This window comes from Lissotriton helveticus, chromosome 9 (genome assembly GCF_964261635.1).
Source record: "Lissotriton helveticus chromosome 9, aLisHel1.1, whole genome shotgun sequence".
NCBI classification, from domain to species: Eukaryota; Metazoa; Chordata; class Amphibia; order Caudata; family Salamandridae; genus Lissotriton; species Lissotriton helveticus.
In genome coordinates, this window is record NC_136070.1 from 1,266,687,573 (window position 1) to 1,266,708,033 (window position 20,461).

The window sequence follows — 20,461 nt, forward strand, 5'->3', positions numbered from 1 at the left end:
CGGGGACTATTCATGGGCCAGATTCCATGAACGTCACTCGAGAGTCGCCAGGAGCCACACATACTCCACCAGCCGAGGACTATTCATGGGTCAGATTCTGTGAACCTCACTTGGGGGTTGCCAGGAGCCACGCATACGCCACCAGCCGGGGCTATTTATGGGTCAGATTTCGTGGACCTCACTCGGGGGTCGCCAGGAGCCACACATACACCACCAGCCGGGGACTATTCATGTGTCAGATTCTGTGAACCTTACTCGGGGTCGCCAGGAGCCACACATACGCCACCAGCTGGGGACTATTCATGTGTCAGATTCCGTGAACCTCACTCAGGGTCGCCAGGAGCTACACATAAGCCACGAGCCGAGGACTATTCATGTGTCAGATTCCCTGAACGTCACTCAGGGGTTGCAAGGAGCCACACATACGCCACCAGTCGCGGACTATTCATGTGTCAGATTCCCTGAACCTCACTTGGGGGTCACCAGGAGCCACACGTGTGCCACCAGCCAGGGACTATTCATTGGTCAGATTCCCTAAACCTCACTCGGGGGTCGCCAGGAGCCACACATACTCCACCAGCCGGGGACTATTCATGGGTCAGATTCCGTGAACCTCACTCGGGGGTCGCCAGGAGCCACACCTAGTCCACCAGCCGGGGACTATTCATGGGCCAGATTCCGTGAACCTCACTCGGGGGTCGCCAGGAGCCACACATACTCCACCACCCGTAGACTATTCATGGGTTGTATTCCGTGAACGTCACTCGGAGGTCACCAGGAGCCACAGATACGCCACCAGCTAGGGACTATTCATGAGTCAGATTCCATGAACGTCACTCGGGGGTTGCCAGGAGCCACACATACTCCACCAGCTGGGGACTATTCATGGGTCAAATTCTGTGAACGTCACTCGGGGGTCGCCAGGAGCCACACACACACCACCTGCCGGGGACTATTCATGGGTCAGATTCCATGAACGTCACTCAGGGGTCGCCAGGAGCCGCACATACGCCACCAGCCGGGGACTATTCATGGGTCAGATTCCATGAACGTCACTTGGGGGTCACCACACAAATACTCCACAAGCCTGGGACTATTCATGGGTCTGATTCCGTGAACGTCACATGGGGGTCGCCACGAGCCACACATACTCCACAAGCCAGGGACTATTCATGGGTCAGATTCCGTGAACCTCACTCGGGGTAGCCAGGAGGCACACATACTCCACCAGCCGAGGACTATTCATGGGTCAGATTCTGTGAACCTCACTCGGGGGTCGCCAGGAGCTACACATACGCCACCAGCCGGGGACTATTCATGTGTCAGATACCGTGAACCTTACTCAGGGTCGCCAGGAGCCACACATACGCCACCAGCCGAGGACTATTCATGTGTCAGATTCCCTGAACGTCACTCGGGGGTTGCCAGGAGCCACACATACGTCACCAGTCGAGGACTATTCATGTGTCAGGTTCCGTGAACCTCAATCGGGGGTCACCAGGAGTCACACATACTCCACAAGCCATGGACTATTCATGGGTCAGATTCTATGAATGTCACTCGGGGGTAGCCAGGAGCCACACATACGCCACCAGCCGTGGACTATTCATGGGTCAGATTCCGGGAACGTCACTCAGGGGTCACCAGGAGCAACACATGTGCCACCAGTCGGGGACTATTCATGGGCCAGATTCCATGAACGTCACTCGAGAGTCGCCAGGAGCCACACATACTCCACCAGCCGAGGACTATTCATGGGTCAGATTCTGTGAACCTCACTTGGGGGTTGCCAGGAGCCACACATACGCCACCAGCCGGGGACTATTTTTGGGTCAGATTTCGTGGACCTCACTCGGGGGTCGCCAGGAGCCACACATACACCACCAGCCGGGGACTATTCATGTGTCAGATTCTGTGAACCTTACTCGGGGTCGCCAGGAGCCACACATACGCCACCAGCTGGGGACTATTCATGTGTCAGATTCCGTGAACCTCACTCAGGGTCGCCAGGAGCTACACATACGCCACGAGCCGAGGACTATTCATGTGTCAGATTCCCTGAACGTCACGCAGGGGTTGCAAGGAGCCACACATACGCCACCAGTCGCGGACTATTCATGTGTCAGATTCCCTGAACCTCACTCGGGGGTCACCAGGAGCCACACGTGTGCCACCAGCCAGGGACTATTCATTGGTCAGATTCCCTAAACCTCACTCGGGGGTCGCCAGGAGCCACACATACTCCACCAGCCGGGGACTATTCATGGGTCAGATTCCGTGAACCTCACTCGGGGGTCGCCAGGAGCCACACCTAGTCCACCAGCCGGGGACTATTCATGGGCCAGATTCCGTGAACCTCACTCGGGGGTCGCCAGGAGCCACACATACTCCACCACCCGTAGACTATTCATGGGTTGTATTCCGTGAACGTCACTCGGAGGTCACCAGGAGCCACAGATACGCCACCAGCTAGGGACTATTCATGAGTCAGATTCCATGAACGTCACTCGGGGGTTGCCAGGAGCCACACATACTCCACCAGCTGGGGACTATTCATGGGTCAAATTCTGTGAACGTCACTCGGGGGTCGCCAGGAGCCACACACACACCACCTGCCGGGGACAATTCATGGGTCAGATTCCATGAACGTCACTCAGGGGTCGCCAGGAGCCGCACATACGCCACCAGCCGGGGACTATTCATGGGTCAGATTCCATGAACGTCACTTGGGGGTCACCACACAAATACTCCACAAGCCTGGGACTATTCATGGGTCTGATTCCGTGAATGTCACATGGGGGTCGCCACGAGCCACACATACTCCACAAGCCAGGGACTATTCATGGGTCTGATTCCGTGAACGTCACTCGGGGGTCGCCAGGAGCCACACATACTCCACCAGCCGGGGACTATCCATGGGTGTAGATTCTGTGAACGTCTTTCTGGGGTCGCCAGGAGCCACACATACTCCACCAGCTGGGGACTATTCATGGGTCAGATTCCGTGAACGTTACTCGGGGGTCACCAGGAGCCACACATACACCACCTGCCGGGGACTATTCATGGGTCAGATTCCGTGAACGTCACTCAGGGGTCGCAACACACATACTACACAAGCCTGGGACTATTCATGGGTCAGATTCCGTGAACGTCACATGGGGTCGCCACGAGCCACACATACTTCACAAGCCAGGGACTATTAATGAGTCAAATTCCGTGAACGTCACTTGGGGGTCGCCAGGAGCCACACACACTCCACAAGCCAGGGACTATGAGAGAGCAAAAGTTAGTGAGAATGAGAGAGACTGACTGCAAGTGAGTGAAAGTGGGTGTGCGAAATGAGTGTGAGGGAGTGATAGAGAGTGTGAGCGAACGAGTGAGAGCAAGTAACAGTGAGTAAGTGTAACAGAGAGTGAAAATGAGTTAATCAGACTGAGAATGAGTGTGTGAGAGTAAGAGTGGGTGCATGTGAGGGTGAGTGAGAAAGTATGGGGTGAGATTAAGAGTGAATGTGAGTGCCAAGAAATGAGTGGTAATGAGTGAGTCCGAGCAATTTATAATAAATGAGAGTAAGTGAGAACGATGGACTAAGTAAGAGTGATGAGTGTGAGAATGACTGATTGAGTAGGAGTGAAAGCGAGTGAGAATGAGTGAGAGTAAGTGTGAGTGAGAGTAAGAGTGAGTACAAGAGAGTGCAAATGAATGAGCGAGTACAATTGAGTGACAGTCAATAAGTGAGAGTGAGAACAGCTGTGAATGAGTGATACAGGTCTACTGAAGATAATTCTTAGTTCAAGGGTACTCATGGCAAAATACTGCCACTGGTACACTGCAATTGTAAATGTACAAATGTAAATTCATACTTGTATAGCGCACTCCTCACCCGCAAGGGTCTCAAGGCGCTTGTACGAATACCGCTGTGGAACCCATCCTGGCTTTCCCTGTGAGGTGTCCACTCCTGGGCACCCCCAAGGTGGAGGCCAGGCATCCTTAGCGTTTTGGGGGCCGTCGTGGAGATTAAGCAAGCTATTGCCCAGAGTTGCAGAGTGGGACTCCATGATTGGAATAGGCACCGAGGCGAGAATTATCAGGTCCGTGGAATTTTTGAGCCCAAGACCCGCCGAGGCGGGGAATTGAACCCTGGTCCGGGGCTAGACCTCTGCATCAGGGTCTGCCGCTCTAACCATTGAGCCACACTTCTCCAATTGAGTGACAGATGTAAGGATGTGCAGGGCTTGATGGACAAGAGTCTGAAAAAAAAACACTCCCCTACCCAGAGATTAGCTTCGCCTGTGTGTGAGCAATCATGAACAGCAGAATTACACTCTGAAGGAGAATGGAAGCAAAGGAAGCTGAGAACAGCAACAGGGGAATCCAGGGTCAATAGCAAACCTGGAATTCAGGTACCCGAGGAAGAACAAGAACAGCAACAAATATGTAATCCAGAGGCAAGAGAGGGTTCAGGAAACTGTTCAGAAAACACAACCAAATGGCAATCCAAGAGGTAAATCAGGGATTAGGCAACCTGTCATCAAACAGTACCAGATTATAATCCAGAGATTAAATCAGAATTTAGGCATGGTGGTCAGAGAACAGAGGGAAACAAAAAGGGAACAAAACGACAAAGGTCAGGGAGGCACCAATGGTGCAAGTGAAGGATTACATTCAACATGGGAAAGTTGCCAGACATCTTCCCAAGGGGGGTGTCCTGCTTATAGAGGCATCCTACCACTTGCAACGTGGCAGTCCCTCCCTTTGACCTTCCCCAGTGATGCCCCTGATGCCATAGCTGCCATTTACTGGCCCTCTGCAACATTCCTGGCTTTCCCGCCCATAGTATATGGGAACCAGCCTGAAAACCGAATCCCTGAGCCCGCTTCACGCCCTTTTCCCAGATAACACACACCTGAGTTAAAATACTGGGACTGGCAAACTGCAGGTAATTCTTGGCACATGGATGCTGGCATATTTGAGGAAATTCTTGGCCTTGGAGCACCCATGGCAAAATGCTGGTGCTAGCTCTTTGGACCTAAATCTTGGCATAAGGACATAACCATGGCATGTGGGGGAGGGGCAACCATCACAACATATTGGACCTGACATACTAGAGATATTTTTTGACAAAAGAGTTACAAATGGCGATATGGACAACATTAATGGAAAAACTCTGAAGCTGACATATTGTAAGTCATTTTTTAGCACAAGTGTGCACCAATGACATGTGATGGACACCTCTGACAACATGCTGACCTGGCACAATAAAGGTCATTTTTTGACTCTTGTGGGCACCCATAGCGCATTCTGGAAACAATGGAGTCAACTCATGTGGAGCATCAGATTTCATTGGCTTGGTGCAAAATAAAAGGACTTGAACATTTAATGAGTGCCCTTTCTGAGCCTATGGCTTTTTGCCAAATTCAAGAGACAATTGTGCTTTTCCATTTTCTTGGAAGAGAACCACACTTCCATCCCTACCCCCCAAGTCCCCAGTAAAAGAGGTCTGAGTCACTTGTTTAACTCGCTTGTTACAGCTCAGGTCAAGTATTATTCCTCACCATGTTCAAAATTTTTGCCAGCATCCTACTAAAAGTGGTATCTAAAATGAAAATGTTCGGTGTTGTGATATATTAATAATAAAGTTATCATGCAGCTTCAGTGATGGCAATTCTTGTTATGTATTCAGGGAGAAGGGCATGACAGCCATTTGCTGGGGAGATTTAAGGTCAAATGTCATACAGTGTCCCTTTCTGGGATGTCATTAAGGTCAAAGTGTGTGTCATGTCGCTTCCACTTCGCCTGGCATTTTGGTGAATCGATGACCATCTCAGATTCTTCCCAGGGCTCACACACCTGACTGGCCAGGTGTCCTGCAGGCTCTACTTAGATCAGGTACTGTGCACAGGCCCGACATGCATCAGTGGGAACATGACCTCCTCCACTGATTTATGCTGTGGTGTACCTTACAGATTTGTGACGCTCAATCCATTTCACTACTAACGCATGATAGATGATCATCAACCATGTCTTGGTGGTCACTCCATCACATTTAAATCACATTTAAATTGTGTTATTACTTTAGGGTAAACACCTTTACAACGCAACTTTTACATCGCAGAGCCTTTACAACGCAACCATTACAACGCAAACTATTACAACGCATTGCTCTGGGGGGCGCTCTAGGATAGGGAATAGGTTAATTTACTATCCAATAACCTTCCCTAGTGTCCACGGGGACTGGAGTTGGAATAGTAAATTAAACTATTCACTATCCAGCACCCCAAAGCACTATGCGTTGTAATGGACTGCGTTGTAATACTTGCATTGTAAAGGCATGCGATGTAAAAGCATGCGTTGTAATGTCATACATCCTTACTTTAGATATCACTCTACAAGGAAGTGTTGTGGCCTCATGCAAACTTGCTGAGTGCAGAACGTAAAGGCCAAATCCTGATATTCTCTCCTTCATTTGACCAAATCCTCTTAACAAAATTGGGAACTACAGAAACAGAAAACCAAACTGGGTTAGTTCTACGTCCAAAAGGCCTGTGCATTGATGTGTAATGGAGTTACTGTACTGTGTCATCATGAGCCAACATGGGTATAGTCTATCCAATCCAACAAGCATCCTCTAATGACGTCTCTGCCCATCATGACCCGACATGAGTATACTCTATCCACTCTAACAAGCTTCCTATAATGACGTCTCTGACAATCATGAGCCAACATAAGTATACTCAATCCAATCGAACAAGCTTCCTCTAATGACGTCTCTGCCCATCATGAGCCACCATGAGTATACTCTATCCAATCTAGCAAGCGTTCTCTAATGACGTCTCTGACCATCATGTACCAACATGAGTATACTCTATCCAATCTAGCAAGCTTCCTCTAATGACGTCTCTGCCCATCATGAGCCACCATGAGTATACTCTATCCAATCTAGCAAGCGTTCTCTAATGACGTCTCCAACCATCATGAGCCAACATAAGTATACTCTATCCAAGCTAGCAAGCGTCCTCTAATGACGTCTCCAAGCATCATGAGCCAACATAAGTAAACTCTATCCAATTTAGCAAGCTTTCTCTAACAATGTCCCTGGCCATCATGAACCAACATGAGTATACTCTATCCAATCTAGCAAGCGTCCTCTAATGACGTCTCTGGCCATCATGAGCCAACATGAGTAAACTCTATCCAATCTAACAAGCTTCCTCTATTGACGTCCCTGGCCATCATGAGCCAACATGAGTATACTCTATCCAATCTAACAAGCTTCCTCTATTGACGTCCCTGGCCATCATGAGCCAACATGAGTATACTCTATCCAATCTAGCAAGCTTCCTCTAATGACGTCTCTGCCCATCATGAGCCACCATGAGTATACTCTAACCAATCTAGCAAGCGTCCTCTAATGACGTCTCCAACCCTCATGAGCCAACATAAGTACACTCTATCCAATCTAGCAAGCTTTCTCTAACGACGTCGCCAACCATCATGAGCCAACATGAGTATACTCTATCCAATTTAGCAAGCTTTCTCTAACAATGTCCCTGGCCATCATGAACCAACATGAGTATACTCTATCCAATTTAGCAAGCTTTCTCTAAGGAAGTCTCTGGCCATGATGATCCAACATAAGTATACTCTGTCCAATCTAGCAAGCTTCCTCTAATGACGTCTCTGACCATCATGAGCCGACATAAGTATACTCTATCCAATCTAACAAGTCTCATCTAATGACATCTCTGATGTACAGTTGTCTTATCTCTTACCCACATACATCCACCAATTCTGACACTGTTTAGTGACATAAACAAGGATCCTAAGTCGGACTTTCCAAGTTTTCAGTCGCCTTTCTCTTGTTTCAGGAACCTGTGCTGACCATTGACAGAAAATATGATATGGGTCAGATCTGGCCCCAAGACAGGTCTATATGATCTGCTTCTCAAATCAGCTGCCTTTATTACCAGTGCTAACCGCTGCTGTGAACCAGCAATTTCTGCAGTGTTTTTACACTCGCCATCTCGGATGTTCAGTAGAGAAACTGGGAATTCCAGCCCTATTCACTATTCTAGCCCTACATAAATAAATCTTCTATGTCCTCAGCAACAGGCCTTCTCCATTTTTAAGATGCTTTTAAATAAAATGACACAGAGGGATAGATCTGCTAAAGAGGTGAGCAGAAGGGCAATTGTACACATACAATTCAAGCAAATGTACATAATGTACACAAGTCCAGGGAGCCCTGCCTCCTCTGCACTCTTAGGCATGCTGAGATGTGAGGAATCTGGCTATGATGCCACCCCCTTTATGTCAATTTAGGACTTATAGATTGATGACCCTTGGTGTAGCCTGAGGCCAGCTGAACAGGCTTCAGTCACTTTTCCTCTGATAAAAAGATGAGAGGTGTTACTCCCAGTGCAACCCCTGCTCCACTGAATCTTCTCTGATTCTTTTTCAGAGCACAAGACTGATACAGGGAGCTGTCAAAATGTAAATAACATTCACATTAAGCCTGGGCGGGTAATCCGCTCCGCAAGTGGAGTTTGCGGAGATTTGCCTTCTCTGCACTCTGTTGCGAACGCAGCGGTAGGCAAAACTCCGCCTCCGTGGCGGAGCGGAGTTAGCCGCTCCCTCCCCCTCCCAAATTCTTTAAAAAATAAAAATGAAGGCACTTACCTGTGTGTATACTGCCTCCCCTGCCTGGCCGCTCTCCTTCCTGCTCCTTGCATCCTTCTGCAATTAAAAAAAACCTCCAATGTATGTCTTGCGCGTGCGCACGCGCACGCGCACATGCACAATGTAGGAGTTTTTTCATTAAAGAAGGCCGCGAGGAGCAGGAAGGAGAGCGGCAAGGCAGGGGAGGCAGCAGACAAGTAGGTAAGTGGCTTCTTTTTTAATTTTTAAAGAATTTGGGAGGGGGAGGGATCGTAGCGTATTTCCACAGTTTTTTTAAACTTCACGGAAATATGCGTAGAGGCACTACGTCTGTTATGCCTAGTGTAAGATGATTGCACGTCATCATCTTCTTCGACCTACGTATGTGTTATAATCATGTGGAGCCCAGTCCAAAACACAACTGGTGCCTGCAAGATGCTGCACTCACAGCTGACGGCAGCCAAGGCAGGACCATGTCTCCTCTGAGAATGAACATAAAGCAGTGGTTCCCAACCTGTGGTCCAGGGACCCCTGGGGGTCGGCGAAGCCTCCTCAGGTGTCCGCGACTACTTAGAAAATGAAATAATATTACCAGATTAATAAACTGTATGTAAATAAGAAGCTAAATGTACAATTGAAAACTTAAAACTTACTGTAAATGTGTAGGAATTTGAAATTGGAGGCTAAAAACTAAATTAGTATTGTCGGATTGATTCGCGGGAGCAGTGCAAGTGCATCAAACAGAATATAGTATGGATGATGAGTGACCTCAACTGAATTTAGATAAGCTCCAACCTTTCAATTACAATTATTTATTTATTTTTTATTTATATGTTATATGTTTGCAAAATAAATTAAATGTGTCATCATTTGTGCATTTCTTTGATGAACACTTTTCTCTGTATTTTTTGTGTATTGTTTTGAGCTTCATATCATCGACAATTATTATGCTGTGGTCCCCAGCTTCCATTAATGACTCATGGGGGGTCCCCTGATTGGGTCCCCGGATTCCAATAAGGATTTAGTGGGGGTCCCCGCGTTCCAGTAATGATTAAGTGGGGTTTTCCGGAAGTCAAAAACTTAAGAACAAATGTATGACAAAATATCGACCACAAAAATATCTACCTACAAAAATATCGCAACAAAAATATCGAGGACAATAATATCGAGATCCTATCTCTAACAAGGTAAGTACAAAAATATCGAAAAAAATATATTGATGTCAAAAATATAGTTTTTTAGAAAATATCGTTTTATTTTAATAAAAAAACAATGTCATATTAACAAAATAATACTTATAAATGTAATACACATAGTTACAAATATATTATAATATTTAAAATTATTAAATAATGAAATAAAAACTAATAATAATAAAGATATAATACATAGTATATACTTCATTAATAATAACTCTAAAATAATTATTTTAATAACTTATAAATAAATGAACATATAATAAATTACAAATACATTTATATACATAAAATAATAATATAAATAACAATTAATAACAATGTAAAACTAATAAAAACATTTAAATACGTTTTGGATAGCGTACGGGTAAAAACTTACTATTCCCACTCCAGAGAGTGCAACAGTAGGGAAAGTGTTGGATAGCTTAGGGGTAAAAATTACTATTCCCACTCCAGAGAGTGCGACAGTAAGGAAAGTGTTGGATAGCGTAGGGGTATAAATTACTATTCCCACTCCAGAGAGTGCGACAGTAGGGAAAGTGTTGGATAGTGTAGGGGTAAAAATTACTATTCCCACTCCAGTGAGTGCAACAATAGGGAAAGTGTTGGATAGCGTAAGGGTAACAATTACTATTCCAACTCCAGAGAGTGCAACTGTAGGGAAAGTGTTGGATAGCGTAGGGGTAAAAATTACTATTCCCACTCCAGAGAGTGCAACAGTAGGGAAAGTGTTGGATAGCTTAGGGGTAAAAATTACTATTCCCACTCCAGAGAGTGCGACAGTAAGGAAAGTGTTGGATAGCGTAGGGGTATAAATTACTATTCCCACTCCAGAGAGTGCGACAGTAGGGAAAGTGTTGGATAGTGTAGGGGTAAAAATTACTATTCCCACTCCAGAGAGTGCAACAATAGGGAAAGTGTTGGATAGCGTAAGGGTAACAATTACTATTCCAACTCCAGAGAGTGCAACTGTAGGGAAAGTGTTGGATAGCGTAGGGGTAAAAATTACTATTCCCACTCCAGAGAGTGCAACAGTAGGGAAAGTGTTGGATAGCGTAGGGGTAAAAATTACTATTCCCACTCCAGAGAGTGCAACAGTAGGGAAAGTGTTGGATAGCGTAGGGGTAACAATTACTATTCTCACTCCAGAGAGTGCAATAGTAGGGAAAGTGTTGGATAGCGTAGGGGTAAAAATTACTATTCCCACTCCAGAGAGTGCAACAGTAGGGAAAACGTTGGATAGCGTAGAGGTAAAAATTACTATTCCCACTCCGGAGAGTGCAACAGCAGGGAAAGTGTTGGATAGCGTAGGGGTAACAATTACTATTCCAACTCCAGAGAGTGCAACAGTAGGGAAAGTGTTGGATAGCGTAGGGGTAAAAATAACAAACTTATAAATATTTTTTTTTAAATAATAAAAATATTAACTATTAAATAAATATAAACCATTTACAAATACCAATACATAATTATTAAAAACATGATCAGCAAAATATTTTTAACCAAAAAATTTATAAAAAATACTATATAATAATATTTAATTACCAATTAATAATTAATTAACAATTATATAATTAACAAAACAATTAATTAAAGAACATTATTACTTAATTACATTTAAATTACTTCCAACCCTATTCCCCTATAAACCCACAACCCACTACAGAACATAATGATCAATTAATCAATTAATTAAAATTAATTACCAATTACTTAAAAATAATTATCAATTAATAAAATTTAATTTATTATTCTTACTAATCAATAATCAATTTAACATAATTAAATTACTTCCCACCCTATTTCCCTATAAACCCACAACCCGCTACAGAACATATTTATCAATTAATCAATTAATTAAAATGTATTACCAATTAATTAAAAATAATTACCAATTAATTAAAATTTATTGATAATTCCTATTAATTAATAATTAATTTAACATAATTAAATTACTTCCCACCCTATAAACCCACAACCCACTACAGAACATATTTATCAATTAATCAATTAATTAAAATGAATTACCAATTAATTAGAATTAATTACCAAATAATTCAAATTAATTTATAATTACTACTAATTAATAATTAATTTAACATATTTAAATTACTTCCCACCCTATTCCCCTATAAACCCACAACCCGCTACAGAACAGATTTATCAATTATTCAATTAATTAAAATTAATTACCAATTAATTAAAATTAATTACCAATTAATTAAAAAAATGTATCATTCTTTCTAATTAATAATTAAACATAATTAAATTACTTCCCACCCTATTACCCTATAAACCCACAACCCGCTACAGAACAGATTTATCAATTAATCAATTAATTAAAATTAATTACCAATTAATTAAAATTAATTACCAATTCATTAAAATACATTTATAATTCCTACTAATTAATAATTAATTTAACATAATTAAATTACTTCCCACCCTATTCCCCTATAAACCCACAACCCGCTACAGTACTAAAATACATTTAATGAAATTACATAAAAATAAATTAAAAACATAATAAATACATAATATTATACACAAAAATAATTTAAAATTCGATATTAGTAACATCGAAATTATTAACATCGATATTACTGACATCGCTATTTCAAACTTCGATATTACTAATATCGATATTAAATCTATCGATATTACTTACCTTCTATATCATGTCCCTTCGATATTTAAACTTCGACATAATTGTATATCGATATTTAATATCGATATTTTGTCTGCATACCGTTAAGAACCACTTCCATAAAGTTTTCCTTGAGTCGCTGCTCATGAGATATTTGATGTAACTCTGTCAGCCATTGCACAATAATGCAGTGTGTGGACCAATGGAAAGAGGAGCCATAGGGTATGTGCCATCTGTGTGGCACTGGATAAGTCTCATAACTCCGAGATGTCTTTTAGGTGGGCATCCAGTGCATTATTCTTTGCTGCTCTGCTTTGTGGAAGAGCCTGCAGGGCCATCAGCAGTGGATGCTAGAACGCCTGTTACATAAACCAGTTTTAAGTGGTTGGGGCAAGGAAACAGAAAGGTCTGGCTTATATATTTACTGATCCATATTGGATTGTTACTGCTTACGTTATTGGGACACCTCTAATATCCAAGGCATTCACCCAATCAGGAAATACATCACACTGTAGTAAAACTATATCTTTTCTGGGATTGGTCTGTGTACCAATTCAAAACAAGATATTCCTTGAAAAACTCAATGATTGGCTGGTTGTAACTTCAGAAGAAGAATGACCCCCAAGGCACCAAGAAACCAAGAACACATCCCTGCCGCTTGAACACAAACAGGCTGTTGCTCCCCACCAGAGGAACGTTCGAAGAGCTGTCCTGGTCCTACTTGAATCTTCCATCCACAAGACCTGTTCCCAGTAATTAAAGAGTCAGTGTCTTGAACATGTCATCTGGAACATTAAAACTGTGGATTAGGCACAACTGGCTTACTGTGGACCTTGCCCCTGGGTGCCTGTGTATTGAGCAGCTGTGAAAGTCACTCAACCAGATGGAGCTGCTAAACAGAAAATAACTTTTCAAAGAGCATCACATGCATTGAAACCAGGTGTGAAGCACCACACAAAATGGTCACAAGAGCAGGGATGTGTACTGATTTGATTTGGATCTTTTGGTTCATCTTTCTGATTTTGATTTTCCAGGCACCCCACCTTTAGCCTGCGACCACTTTCGAGTGGACGCATTTGGGCTCTAAGAACCTCAGTGGACATTGCATTATGCTTTGAGTGACCGGGCCACCGGATTCTGAAAACAAGAAGCTTGGAGATGGCTTGACCTGCATCTGGGACGCCTCATCATCCTTCGGTCTTAGTGGCTGTTCTCTTGACTGGATCTTCTGCGCGTCACCACATAGTATTCACTGGACTCCACCAAAGGACCTGGATCCAATGGAACATCAGCGTGAGGGACACAATCTCCCGGCTCAACCTCCTGAGACTGTCTCAAACTGAAAGCTTTTCTAAGTCAGAAGGTAAAAGTTTTCAGAAACCTGTCGCTCACCCTGACCACCTGCCCTCACAAGACACTCCAACCTGGGCCAAGTACACCTCCTAAAAATTCAATAACATTTTTTGGAATTTTTCAGACTTTTCATAGAATTGCAATGAACACCTCAACCCCACTGTTTCCTGTCAAATTTTCTATTTTTCCATCCTAGCTTTCTTGACTCTTAGACTGATTTTCACCTTTTTTTATGCATACATCTGTGTTAAACTTTACTATGGTTTAATTAAACTTGATTTCAATCTGTAATGTTTTAGAATTTCTTTACAGTACCTGATTTATGCCAATAAAAATAATTGCTGCACAAAAAAGGATTTGTTTAACTGTTCCGTTCTTTGGTTTGGTACACAAGACACCTTCATGCACCTTGTCCCAGGACTAGTTTGTTGCCTAGTTGTAGTCATCAAATCTAAGCCAGGTGTACACTGAGTGAAAGCTGTGTACCTCTGGGACTTAATCTGTTTGGACAGTGATGAATGTCAGTGACTTGGACAGTGAGGGAGCCCCCTCACAGCCCACACCAGTCTTGCGACCTCTCTATTCAATGGGGTAACAGTTGTGCTTTCCTTATTGAGGTCTGGACACGTACACTGTCCCTTGGTGGAGAAGGGGATGGGCTGATTTGGTCAATTACCACACGTTGGGCACTTCATAATTAACACCTTAACTGTGGCGGCAATTCTGCCGCGATGCGGGGCGTTCCATTGTGTGGGCGGGGCCGCATCGGCCAACGGATGTGCGCAGCCCTACGGTGGTAGTGTTTGCGATGGACGTTGGCCGACTGGTGCAAAGAATGGGTTAAGAGGATATGTGGTGTGGTGACTCCATTTGTGCATTTATTTCAAACACTTACCCTCCATCACACTGAAGTAGTTTGTATAGAGGACAGAGAGGGGCTGCCACAACCCGTGTGTGCTTTAACGAGGCGTTCCTGTGGTCAACACCTGAACAGCGTTATGCTATACTTTATTTTCTATATTACATTTATTATGGCTGTGGAGACGTGCAATTTAAGCTCCACCCCTATAGGTCACAGAAGCGCAATATTTACGTGCATTAACACCATATAGTTACTGTGTGCCTTAAACTTATTAACGTAAAGAGAAGCACTAAACATATGACTGAAGTGTGTTCACTATAAAAACTAGACACTCACATGAGTATGTACCCTAATGTTTTCAAATTAGTGTTAAAGGATTGTAGTTCTCACTCACTTCTGCGTTTGAGTATTTTGAGGTATACTCCATTTACCTAAAGTACATTTCTTACGTAATGATGTATACATTTATCCACGTCTTGAACTTATTTTCAAAAAGCACGTGGTGCACACCTATTGATGTATTTGAAATGTACATTTAAATGTTTTATTAAGCTACCCTAGCCTAAGACCCTAAGTATTTGTTTTTCAATGTTTAATCTTCAACGTGAAAGTTTTGCTTGTCTTGCAATGTTCTCTCCTGTGCAGGTGCGTTAACATGATCTCATAGCTAGTGAAAGGCTTACTGTATATTAGAGATAGTAAGGCTTGGGAGGAGAACTTTTTGGCAAGGACGAGAGGTGCTAACGAACTTTAAGGGAGTACACCTATTCATGTCCTATCTGAAGACGGGAGACATTCAATATCATCCCGATGTTCAACTGTGGGACGAGGGACAAGAAGGTGCTGAGTAATGGTGCCAATTCCTACTGTTCTAAGTTGGAAAGATACTGGAGTTGATCACATGGAATTCTTGAATGTTCTGTGGGTTTAAATGTTGTTCATACTTTAGTCTTTAGTTTAGAGCAGATTCCCTTTAGACTCGGAGGGGTACAGACCTCTCTGTGATATTCTTATTGTGTGGCTTTATGCTATGCAACTTCCTGATTTGGAGAACTTGTACTGAAGTCTCCACAAAGCTGACACATTCCTGCTTTCCTTGATTTAACTAGATTTCTCTCATTTTTCAACTTTAGATTAGGACAAGTTTAGAGGACTCATGCATAAACTGAAGGATCGAAACCTATACACTAATCACCACATTTTGTTCCTTATCTTCTGCATTGCGGCAACTGAATTTCTCATATGCTTTATGCTACTCAGTCTACATTTCACTCAACGTTTCGGATATCCTGTGGTGATTTTGTACCTTTACAATATGTTCTTGAGAGTTATATACATCAGGTTGGTTTTTAATTTGCAATAAAGCCTATCTAACCTTGCTGAGCCCGATTCACAGAACTAATTTAAGACAAAATCCTAACCTTACTACTTTTGGTATTCACAGAAGTTAGGATTTTGTCTTAAGACCAACTTAAGACAAACTTAAGACAGTCTTAAGACAAACTTAAGACAGACTTAAGACAAACTTAAGACAGTCTTAAGACAGACTTCCGTTAGGATTTTTTCTTAAGTCTGTCTTAAGACAAACTTAAGACAAAATCCTAACTTCTATGAATACCAAAAGTAGTAAGTTTAGGATTTTGACTTAAGTTAGTTCTGTGAATCGGCCCCACTGTTCCTGGTTCTTAATGTTGGCGAAACTGGACTCACTGTAGTTGGAATTCTCTGGTCTCTGGTCCTTTACCCCCCCAGGCAACTTGAAAATGTTTATTGCAGCATAAATGGTAAGATAGGCTCAGCAATCCAGCAGCTGTAATTAGTGACAGAGCTCAGCTCTCCTGTCCATTCCTTGGTACCTACAGGAGACACCGCCTAAGCCCAGGAATGTGCAGGGGCCCGGACACCTGCTACTGTACGCATGTGATAATGTAAGGCCATTCAGCAGGCCTTGGCTTACACAAGTTGGTTAAGAGGCAAGCTAGGATTGACTTCAAGTGACAACGACTTCAGCAGTAGTTCAACATACAGGGGGTCAGATTTACAAGAACTGGTGCATCTCTGTATTTTAGCAGAGATGCGTCAGTTCATTTGCGCCCTGTAAACCCTTGCGCCACCATGGATGTGTCACATTTACAATGCGGTGCACCATGGTGCAAGGTTAGACAGATGCGTGATGCATCTTTTGGCGTAAGGGCAGCGCATTGCTGGAGTCGTGTCGCAAGCACGACGCAACTCCAGCAATGGTCAGGAATGCCTATTACTAATATGCTGCGTCACTCCTTAAGGTTTTGATGCAGCGGCGTTGTAAAAGTGACTCCGTGAAATCTCATAGATTTCACTGTGTGACTTCTACGAGGCTTACTTGCGTCAGAATGCCCCCCCTTCATACATTATACCTGGCACAAGGCTTTACAATGTGATGCTTCTACCTGGATACCTCACGTTGTAAATATGTCGCAAAGTGGCGTATTGTTTACAATGCCACTGCGTCATAGCAGTGATGCAACGGCAGCATAAAGATGTCGCAAGGGGCTTGTAAATCAGCCCTAGGATGTTTACACTGTTGACGCAGCGCCCTTCGCTCACAGTACCTTGGTCGGTGATCATGATGTTGTCGTTGTGGCGGTCTCCGATCCCCAGGATGTAGGTCGCGATGGAGTAACCAGCGCACGAGGTGACGAACCGCTCCATGGCTTCGTAGTACTGAGAATCCAGAAGCACAGAACAGGGTTAGTCATTAACCACAGCCTTTGAGGAGGCAGCAGGGGAACAGAAGGTTTCACTATCTCCAGTTAGGGGTAACAGGACCAGCAGCATGGGGTCCTTAAAACTTTGACAAGCTTCTAGGAATATACTTCTCTCACTAAACAATAAAATATGCACACATTGAATACAAAATAATCTTTGTTTTGTTGTTAAAACTGTGCAATAGTTTGCATACATTTAAATTGTCGTTTACAGTGTTTGGTTTAATGTTTGCCTAACTTTTGGAATGAACACATTCTCTTTCATTGAATCCTCTTCGTTCTAGTCCTCTGTCCCTTCAAATTGACTGACCCTTCTCTGTCCTAAATCTGGGTACCTCTAACTCTCTTCTAACCCCATTATAACAGTTACTTGTTAGGCATTTTACCAACTTGTTTCAGTTAAGCTTTCCACTGCCATCACAGCTACGTCTGTGCTCAGTGGGCCCGATTCACAGAACTAACTTAAGACAAAATCCTAAACTTACTACTTTTGGTATTCACAAAAGTTAGGATTTTGTCTTAAGTCTGTCTTAAGACAGACTTAAGACAGACTTAAGACAAAATCCTAACTAAAGTCTGTCTTAAGTCTGTCTTAAGTTTGTCTTAAGACAAACTTAAGACAAAATCCTAACTTCTGTGAATACCAAAAGTAGTAAGTTTAGGATTTTGTCTTAAGTTAGTTCTGTGAATCGGGCCCTATGTACCTAAATAAATACAAATTGAACTAAACCAGTTGGGTTGGTGGGGAGATAATAATATAGGAACAGGGGTCATGACCTGCCAGTTATAGATTTTTTATAGTGGGGCCGTTTTTTTTAAATGCAATCCAATCAATGCAGAGTGCTATCTTTCGACAAAAATCTGCTAAGTTTCAAGATTGGCTTTCAATTCTGGATCAGCATTCTAGCAAATCCGTGTGTTGTGGTCCTTCTGTGGAAGTCCTCAGTGCTCAAAGCGCATGGGTAGCCAGAACCATCTGGAAGCAGTGTAACAAAAAATGATGCCCCTCTGCAAAATGTAGTGAAGGGCCCCTGAGTCTATCATAGTTTACATATATTCACTGCCCTGGCCTGAATGGGGGCCCTCAGAAGAGCTTGGGGGCCCATAAGGTCTGCCCCCCCCGTGCCTCTGGGGTGCAGGGGCTTGTGTTACACCCCTGCCACCTGGAGCTGATGGAAGTTATCCAGTCTTTTATCCACTTGACCTACTGAGATTGGTGGTTTCAGATGTTGTGTTTCTCATATTTGGAAAGGTGGAATTGGTCTATTAATCTGATTTAAAAGGGATTGCCCTAACCCTTTGCAAAAACTCATTTTGGTGCATTTTGTGGAGAAGTGTGGCTCAATGGTTAGAGCGGCAGACCCTGATGCAGAGGTCTAGCCCGGGACCAGGGTTCAATTCCCCACCTTGGCGGGTCTTGGGCTCAAAATTCCACAGACCTGATAATTCTCGCCTCGGTGCCTATTCCAATCATGGAGTCCCACTCTGCAACTCTGGGCAATAGCTTGCTTCACCTTGGGGGTGCCCAGGAGTGGACACCTCACAGGGAAAGCCAGGATGGGTTCCACAGCGGTATTCGTACAAGCGCCTTGAGACCCTTGCGGGTGAGTAGTGCGCTATACAAGTATCAATTTACAATTTTTTTTACAATTTACATTTTTACCTGCTATGTAAGCTTTGCAACCTTCAGAAATTTGCAGAATAAAATCTTTGCAACTTTGTGCGCACTTGGGTTGCATTCAAAAGTTGATTTTCACGTCACAGCGATAGCTGCCCTAGGATATTAGAGAAGAACTCTTCTAAAGATGGCAATCTTTAGATGGCAGGATAGCAGGTGGTTTCTCTCTTCCAGAGTTTAAAGCTTGCAGGTATTTTAGGATAACCCCTTCAAGGATGCCAACTCTGTACCCATGCATCCATTGGTGTGCACTCCATCAGCCCCCATCGGGCACCCGCTCACCTTTTCTTCTATCTGGCACTGGGTGCGGAGCCAGGTGTGCAGCGCATCGTCCTTGAACACCTGGGTCCCCGCGGCCCCTTTAGTCCTCTGCACAGAGGCGATGGTTCGGGCATCTCTGACGACCTCAATCATTCCTGCATGAGGGCGTAAAGCACATTAGTAAAGTACCACCACACTGGGCTCTCAGCAGATGGTCTACACATGGATCTAGAAGCAGTCAAGATGTCAACCTGTGTATGAGTGGGCAGATGTGTGTATCTACCTGTGTTTGCAAGTGTGTGTGCATGTGTTTGCCTCTCTATGCACTGTGTGGGTGAGTAGACTAGTGTTCATCTGTCTTTGTCCCTGCGAGACTGTGGTGTGTGTATGTGACTGTGTATTTATGTGTACATAAAGTTGGGGATACAGTTGACTGTGGGTATCCTTGTGTGTGTGTGTTTGCAAAAATATGTTTTTTGGGGGCATTGAAGGCAAAAGCTCTCTGCATGGCTTTATGAAGCTCTGCCACCCTGCCCATGTACATTTCCGGATGGCACTGTTTGTAGTTTTCCCTCAGTAAGCCTGGCAATCCTGAATACTCACCAAGGATCCCCCTTTTCACATCAGACGTCAGAGCTGGGATCTGACCAAAGGGGGAGGGGTGCGAAAGTGCACCCCTCTAGTCGAGGCTTCTGTAATGTCTGGGACTTTCATGGAGTTTATCTGTACTTGTGTGTATGTGGCTGTAGGTGTATGTGTGAAGTCATGTGTGTACTTGGAGTAGTGCATGGTGAAGCCCACTGAACTGTATTAATCAAAACAGGGGGCACTGTTCCAGATGAGGGGTGCAGGTAGTCACCCCTACAATCTAGAGGACGATAGAGGTATAGGTAGTCCTAGGATTTTTGAGACCCACATGTGAGAGGAAAGAGCAAGTCTTGTCTCCTAATGCCCTGACACACCCCAAGGGATATCATGCTTCATCATTGGGCATTTTGCTCCTCGTCGGGCCGGTGCTGCAATGCCCTAAGGGTCCCCCGAAGGGTCACTTTAGCTGAG

General features: G+C 43.9%; 1 protein-coding gene across 1 annotated transcript in view; it reads right to left on the minus strand.

The window, feature by feature from the left end:
- Positions 1 to 20,461, minus strand: part of LOC144782453 (phosphatidylinositol 4,5-bisphosphate 3-kinase catalytic subunit gamma isoform-like) — a 120,797-nt gene that overhangs the window by 19,771 nt on the left and 80,565 nt on the right. The window contains exons 9-10 of the mRNA XM_078661829.1: positions 19,424 to 19,557; positions 17,308 to 17,419 (exon numbers count right to left, since the gene is read on the minus strand). Of these exons, the coding sequence (XP_078517955.1) occupies positions 17,308 to 17,419; positions 19,424 to 19,557 (246 nt within the window). The remainder of the gene's footprint in view (positions 1 to 17,307; positions 17,420 to 19,423; positions 19,558 to 20,461) is intronic.